This window comes from Aplysia californica, unplaced genomic scaffold (genome assembly GCF_000002075.1).
Source record: "Aplysia californica isolate F4 #8 unplaced genomic scaffold, AplCal3.0 scaffold00521, whole genome shotgun sequence".
NCBI lineage: Eukaryota > Metazoa > Mollusca > Gastropoda > Aplysiida > Aplysiidae > Aplysia > Aplysia californica.
In genome coordinates, this window is record NW_004797791.1 from 370,360 (window position 1) to 378,330 (window position 7,971).

General features: G+C 43.7%; 1 protein-coding gene across 1 annotated transcript in view; it reads left to right on the forward strand.

The window, feature by feature from the left end:
* Window positions 1–7,971, forward strand: part of LOC101862674 (tripeptidyl-peptidase 2) — a gene marked incomplete in the record, with an annotated part of 68,264 nt that overhangs the window by 28,439 nt on the left and 31,854 nt on the right. Inside the window, 6 exon segments of the mRNA XM_035971853.1 lie at window positions 771–870; window positions 2,071–2,204; window positions 2,690–2,820; window positions 4,660–4,834; window positions 6,475–6,632; window positions 7,200–7,276. Coding sequence (XP_035827746.1) covers window positions 771–870; window positions 2,071–2,204; window positions 2,690–2,820; window positions 4,660–4,834; window positions 6,475–6,632; window positions 7,200–7,276 — 775 coding nt within the window.

Consider the following 7,971-nt stretch of genomic DNA (forward strand, 5'->3'; position numbering starts at 1 on the left):
CATACACTGTTGTGATTAGTGACATATGATAGTCTTATCCTGAGCAGTCAATATGTTTATATTATTTGATCGCTGGTGGCGTCGGTGGCCTAGTGGTTAGGCTCTCGGACTCGCAACCGTAAGGTCGTGGGTTCGAATCCCGTCAGGGACCCGACATTGTGTCCTTGGGAAAGGCACTTTACACGAATTTTCCTCACTTCACCCAGGTGGGAATGGGTACCCGGCTATAGACAGCGAAAGATCTTGTCAGTTTGTTAGTGTTTGAGCGCTTAATCAGCTACTTGCACTGTATGCTTCCCGGGAAGCTGAGGATGTTTCAGAGTGTTCTATGGTCTACTGGGGTAATAATATAGTGTAAAGCGCATAGAGCCTGCTGTTGAGCGGGGATATGCGCTATACAAATGCTATTTATTATAATGTTTAGTCACGCCAGTGTGTACGGAATCATAACCATTCCTGACCTTCATACATAATTTATGTATGAGGTCAGCTTCCGCTTTGTGCTAATTATTTTTATGCTTACTATAGATTATGTTTGGTGTAGCGGTATGTATGTCATTACAGGTATATTGTGTGGAGTTGCATGATTGTGGGAGTAAGGCATTTCTTGTTTTTTCATTTCAATTAATAAAACAATGTGTAGTACACACAGGCGTGACGTTTGTTTCTTTTAAAATTATTATTAATTTTGAACAACTTGTCGTTACCTATGGAACCGTGCAGACATAACCTGTAACATGACCCGTCTCTCCCCCCCCCCCCCCCCCCAGCCGTGGGTGCCCATGTGACCCCTCAGATGATGGCGGCGGGCTACTCTATGAGGGAACAGCTGCCGGCCATGCACTACACCTGGTCGTCCCGGGGACCCGCGTGAGTTTACTCTGTCCTGCTTGCTGTTTGGGTTCTGTTGGGGAGATTTTTTATTTTTTTGTTGTAGGTCGTACTTCTTTTGTTTTTGCGTCTGTTGTTTCTGACTGTCTCTCTGTCTGTCGTGGGTTGTTTGCTCCTTCTTTCCTCTCAAACGTCATTATCTCTCTCTCCTCCTTCTTCTTATTCTTTGTTACTCTCTACTAGCAACACCACTTATCTTCAGCATTTTTATGATGTTTTGTTGCAAGTATCGTCCCGGGGACCCTCGTGAGTTCTCCGTGTTGTTTGCTCTTTGGGTTCTGTCGGGGAGATTTTTTTATTTTTGTTGTAGGTCCTACTTCTTTTGTTTTCCGTCTGTTGTTTTTGACTGTCTGTCTGTCTGTCTGTCTGTCTGTCGTGTGTGGTTTGCTCCTTCTATCCTCTCAAAAGTATCATCCTCATCTCCCCTCCTTCTTTTTTGCACCCCCGGGGCGGTGCTACTGACTGAAGTGTCTTTAGGCCATTCCGAAAGGGGGGACATTAACCTGTTCTTATGCTCAGTAAAGTTGTAAATGGGCTGAATCATCGATGTCATGCTCATAACTGTGCCTGAACTTCTTACGGGGAACTGCTGCTTTTTCTTTCCTCATCCTTACTATCGTAATTTTTCCTGTACGTGGGTGGTTGGCGGGTGATCTGGTGTGGTTTGCTCCTTCTTTTCTATCAAAAATCTATCGTCTTTATCTCCCCTCCTTCTATTTTGTGTTTGTTGCTGTCTTGTAACACCTCTAATCTTCGACACTTATAGGACCTTATTGTGTTGCAAGTGCCATAAAACTTTTACTAAAACTAAACGTTTCCTATACTTCTTTTGTATGTTTGTCACTCTCTTGTGAACTGCTATTTCTGGGGTGCCTTGATAGTCGAAGCAGACTGTTGAAGCTAGAGGGGTGAGCAGAGTAAGTCTGATTCCCTGTATGGACTTCTCTCGCTGTAAAAACTCTACTAAAACTATACTAAAAACTTCTTTTTGTATGATACTCTCTGGCAACTCTACTAATCTTCACTAATAAGATGACCTTTTGTTGTGCAAGTGTCGTAGAAGTCTTACTAAAACTTAAAATTAAGTTCTTCGGCACTTATATATAACCTATCTGTGTTGCAAGTGCAGTAAAACTGTAACTAAAACGAATTAATTAATTTTGTTTGTTTGTGTTTCAGTCACGACGGAGCCCTGGGTGTGTGCATCAGCGCGCCGGGCGGTGCCATAGCCTCTGTGCCAAATTGGACGCTGCGGGGCAATCAGCTGATGAACGGGACCAGCATGAGTAGTCCGAATGCTTGTGGATCTATAGGTGGGTTCTGGATCAGTTCTTTTTCTCTCTCTCTCTCTGTCTCTCTGTATCTCTCTCTCCCTCTCTGTTCCCCTCTGTATGTCTGTCTCTGTCTGTCTGTCTCTCTCTTTCTCTCTCTCTCTCTCTCTCTTTCTCTCTCTGTCTGTCTGTCTCTCTCTCTCTCTCTGTCTCTCTGTCTCTCTCTCTCTCTCTCTGTCTCTCTCTCTCCCTCTCTCTCTCTCTTTCTCTCTCTCTCTCTCTCTCTCTCTCTCTCTCTCTCTCTCTCTCTCTCTCTGTGTGTGTGTGTGTGTGTATGTGCCTATGTATATGTATGTGTATGTGTGTGTATATGTGTGTATGTATAATAACATGTGTGAGTGTGTGTGTGTGTTCTGGATCCTGTCTCTGTACATTTCTAGTTGTTTTCCGTCTTGTACACTGTGAGTGTTGTACCGTCATTCAACACTTTCTACTACCGTAAATTCCGTGCCTGTTTCTTTCCCCAGCATTGGTCTTGTCGGGACTCAAGGCCAACTCCGTCAGCTTCTCGCCCTTCAGCGTCCGCAGAGCCCTGGAGAACACTGCCAGCAAAGCGGACGGGGTCGAAGTCTTCGCTTTGGGACAAGGGATTTTACAGGTGTGGAAAAATGTCGGTCTTTGGGGCTTCTAGATGTGTAGATGTACGGGTGGTTGGCGAGGGATGCTCTGGTGTGGTTTGCTCCTTCTTTTCTTTAAAAAAGACTGTCGTCCTTCTCACTCACTCCTCCTCCTTTTTTCTTTTTTGTGTTCGTTACTCTCTTCAATTTTCTTGTAACACCTCTAATCTTCGGCACTTGACCTTATTGTGTTGTAAGTGCCATGAAACTCTTACTAAAAACTAAACTAAAAGGCCATGTCAGTTTGTTAAGTGTCTGAGCGCTTACTCAGCTGCTTGCACTGTATGCTTCCCGGGAAGCTGAGAATGTTTCCGAGTGTTCTATAGTCTATGGTCTGCTGGGGTAATAATATAGTGTAAAGCGCATAAAGCTCGCTGTCGAGCTGGGAAATGCGCTATACAAATGCTATTTATTATTAATAGATGTGTAGGTGGTTGGCGGGTGCTCTGGTGTGGTTTGCCCCTTTTTTTTTCTCTATCAAACATCCAAAATCGATCTTATCTGTCCTCCTTTTTTTTGTATTTGTTACTCTCACTGTAAGTGGCTGGTTGGTACTCTCACTGTAAGTGGCTGGTTGGTACTCTCACTGTAAGTGGCTGGCTAGTACTCTCACTGTAAGTGGCTGGTTGTTACTCTCACTGTAAGTGGCTGGCTAGTACTCTCACTGTAAGTGGCTGGCTAGTACTCTCACTGTAAGTGGCTGGTTGTTGCTCTCACTGTAAGTGGCTGGTTGTTACTCTCACTGTAAGTGGCTGGTTGTTACTCTCACTGTAAGTGGCTGGTTGTTACTCTCACTGTAAGTGGCTGGCTAGTACTCTCACTGTAAGTGGCTGGTTGGTACTCTCACTGTAAGTGGCTGGCTAGTACTCTCACTGTAAGTGGCTGGCTAGTACTCTCACTGTAAGTGGCTGGCTAGTACTCTCACTGTAAGTGGCTGGTTAGTACTCTCACTGTAAGTGGCTGGCTAGTACTCTCACTGTAAGTGGCTGGCTAGTACTCTCACTGTAAGTGGCTGGTTAGTACTCTCACTGTAAGTGGCTGGTTAGTGGGTGCTCTGGTGTGGTTTGCCCCTTTCCAATGAAACATCTATCATCCTTATCTCTCCTGCTTCGTGGTTGGTTGGCGGGTGCTCTGGTGGGGTTTGCTCCTTCTTTCCTATCATAAACATCTATCGTCCTTATCTCCCCTTCTTCTTTTTTATGTTTGTTATTCTCTTGTAACACCTCTAATCTTCTGGCGTTCATATGATCTTATGCAGTTGCGAGCGCCGTAAAACCTCTACTAAAACAAACAATCTCCTCCTTCAGATCTTTTTTGTGTTTGTTACTCTCTTGTAACACGTCTAACCTTCGGCACTTATATGACCAAATTGTGTTACAAGTGCTGTAAAACTCTCACTATCTAAAACGTCTCAAGTGGAAGAAACCGTATGGGTAGTAGTCTAGTGCTGGGCGACGAGGTTCGCGATTATTGAAAGCTAGGAATCGTAGGAATCGACTCAGAACCCAATTAATTACTGTCTAATGATGTGATTTCTTCCTGTGGTTACATGATTGGCTCCAAACATCTTCAGGATTTAGGATAACCTTGTTTTTGGGAACACTATGAAGCATCAACTTTTATTTTTTTTTAATAAATTTTTTTTTTTAAAGAAGAAGATTTTAATGACTAAAGTAACTGGTAACCGTTGGTGTGGGAACCGGTTCTGGAATCGATTCTTCGCCCAGCTCTAATGGGTAGCTGGTGCTTCTGCAGAGATAGATGATCTGTGGTTGTAGTTAAGGTCTCGGTGTGATATCTTCTCTCCCAACTCTCGTCAGGTGGAAGAAGCATTCAACTACTTGACGGAACATCGCAACTGCGTGGGCGAGAACGTACAGTTCACGGTGACCACCCCCAGCAACACGCGCGGAATCTACCTCCGGGAGCCCACTCACCTGGTCAAGCCCACGGAAGTGACCGTCGGGGTGGAGCCCATGTTCCAGGAGGGTGTCGGTGAGGAGGGGACCGCATGTGGCTTGTTGCATATCGCGTATTTGATACTTTTTTTTAGGGTCTTTCTCTCTCTCTCTCTCTCCCTCCCTCCCTCTCTCTCTCTCTCTCTCCCTCTCTCTCTCTCTCTCTGTCTCTCTCTCTCTCTCTCTCTCTCTCTCTCCCTCTCCCTCTCTCTCTCTCTCTCTCTCTCTCTCTCAGACCGGGAAAAGCCGAAATTGTATATAGTATGAATGTAATATTGTGCATTCAATTTGTTTTTTAGGGTCTGGGTATTACATATAGTATAAAACTTCCATTGTGTGTTTAATAACTTTTTTAGGGTCTGGGTATTGTATATAATGTAAAACTTCCATTGTGTATTAAATACTTTTTTTTAAGGTTCTGGGTACGGATGAATATAGGTAATAAATAGTATGAAAGTCCCTTAAGCTTACTTTTGTATCTTCATTTGTCATCTAAATCAGAAGGGTTTCTTTTGTCTCAAAGATGAACAATTTTAAAGAGTTACATGGTTAGATTAGAGCATAACGCCACCAATACGTAAAGAAGAAGAAGATTTCTAGAGTTCAGTATCATAAAGACCCCGAGGAACCTACTCCCTGAGCCAAAACAGACAGATGACTGGGAAAGATCAGGATAGTATGCAGGTTTTTTTAGAGCATCTGAGCAAAGGATCGCTGATGTCTGTCGCAGATCTGGCTCTTGATCATGATCAAAATAACAGTATGTGTCACGACACGATGGAATCAGACGTTCGTCAATTTTTGGGCATATGGACTTATTGGTATTATCCGAAACATTTGTTCAGCCGTGCAGTCTCGGCATTGAGAAGAATAGGACTGACGTGGTGCTAACGTGTCGTACGAGGCGACTAAATGGCGAACCAGGTAGTGATTCCTGAAACAGAGTCATCCTGCCTCCAGCTCGGGGGTTGAGTCACGAGGCTAACAACCTCTCTCGTAAAAAGAACCTGTTACAGAAACATATACAAGCAAAAAACATTTTCTCTGCATGGCTGATCTAGGATCTTCTCCAAGTGGAGAGATTATGATGCAAGGCAGTGAAAGCCGAGGAGATGCGTGGAAAGGGACATGAGAGAAATGAAGCTCACTTGGAACGAGCTTGGAAGGATGGCTCAAGACAGAGATAAATGGAAGGAGCTTGTATGTGGCCTATACCCTGCCAGGGGTGAAAGGCATTGATGATGAAAACATTAGTTCATTTGTCTTGCGTTCGCTGACACACACACACACACACACACACACACACACACACACACACACACACACACACACACACACACACCCTACCTCCCCCCTCCTCTATCTTGAATAAAAGTCGAGATGGGGGTTGCCTGGTGTCAGAGGTAAAGTGAGCGAGAAAATGGCCTTCAGAGTTTGGTGATTTCCATAGTTTGAAAGTCCTTGGAAACTGAAAATTTACCTTTTTTGCGCCTTTAATCGACGTTTTTCAGAAAAATGCACCCAAAAATGTGTTTTTAAATGGACATCAAAGGTGTTGAGCCAAAAACAGCAAAAGTCAATAAAGATTTCCAAAGCAGTGGGAAAAATGCCGGTTTCTTCGATTTCATTATTTTTTGACGAGCGCCTGATTTCACCACGATGTTTCACGCATTTCAGACGGCAAGGTGAAGATCGCGTTCCAGATGAACTTCTGCCTGACCAGCTCCCAGCCGTGGGTGCACGTCCCCACCAACTTCCTGCTCATGAACACCAGCCGCACCTTCTCCGTCAAGGTCAACCCTCTGGGGCTGCCGGAGGGCGTGCACTATGCAGAGGTGAGTGAGAGACAGAGAGAGAGAGAGAGTGACAATAAATTGTATGTTGTGTTTGTTGCTGACTTGTTGCTGACTTTTTTTGTTTGTTTTTTTTGTTTTTGCTGTTTTGGTTTTGTTTGTTTGGATGTTTCTTTTATTGTTTGTCTTCTTTTGTGACTTATTCAGTGTTTTGTCTTCTTTTGTGATGACTTATTCAGTGTTTTGTCTTCTTTTGTGACTTATTCAGTGTTTTGTCTTCATTTGTGATGACTTATTCAGTGTTTTGTCTTCTTTTGTGATGACTTATTCAGTGTTTTTGTCTTCATTTGTGATGACTTATTCAGTGTTTTGTCTTCATTTGTGACTTATTCAGTGTTTTGTCTTCATTTGTGATGACTTATTCAGTGTTTTGTCTTCATTTGTGATGACTTATTCAGTGTTTTGTCTTCATTTGTGATGACTTATTCAGTGTTTTGTCTTCATTTGTGATGACTTATTCAGTGTTTTGCAAGTTGTTTCACTTTGACTAAAAAAAAAAAATGGGAGTACTGTTTTGATTATTTGTTGGGTTTTTTTTTCCCTTGTCAGATCCAAGCGTTTGAGGCCAGCAATGTTCAGCGCGGTGCTATCTTCAGAGTACCGGTCACAGTGGTGGTACCTACCAAGTGAGTAGAGTCATAGTGCTTTTGTTTAGAGAGGTTTCAGCTACCAGACCTGTAATCATGAGATAGCGGGTTTCAGGGGTTTGAGCCTTAGCTCGGTCCAACGTGTCCTTGGGAAAGGTACTTAACACAAATTTCCCTTTGGCTCGGTCCTTTCGGAGATGGATGTTAGACTCGGAGGTCATGCCTCTTAAATAACCTAACAGTGTTGATAGGGGCGTTAAACTTGAATCATTTTCAGAGAGGTTTCATCCCTCTGGGTAGTTACTGACCATAGTGGGAATAAAGCAGAGGCAGCGGAAATGTGGTGTTTTACGAGACTTGAGAATGTCATGTCTGCCGGCGTTTTACTTTACTTTTACTTTACTTTTCCGATCCAGCGGCCATGTGGGTTCTAGCCCTTCGGTCTGTCGATATGGCAAAGAATTTGCAGGTTTTAATCAGCTGTGCTTTGTTGCTGTATAGAGTGTTTCCGATGTCTGGGGAGGCAGGTAGGTAGGTGCTATGCAGGTCACAAAGTGCTGGGCAGTTAAAGAGGTGGTGTGGTACTGTTTTATCCTGGCAGTCGCACAGCGGGCAGTTAGGTGGGGTATCCTTGCGGATCCTATTACGGTAGGAATTTAGTGGTATGTGTTGTGTTCGAAGGCGAAAGATCGTGACTTGTTCTCTGCCGTCGTTTCAAAAAAGTACAGTATACT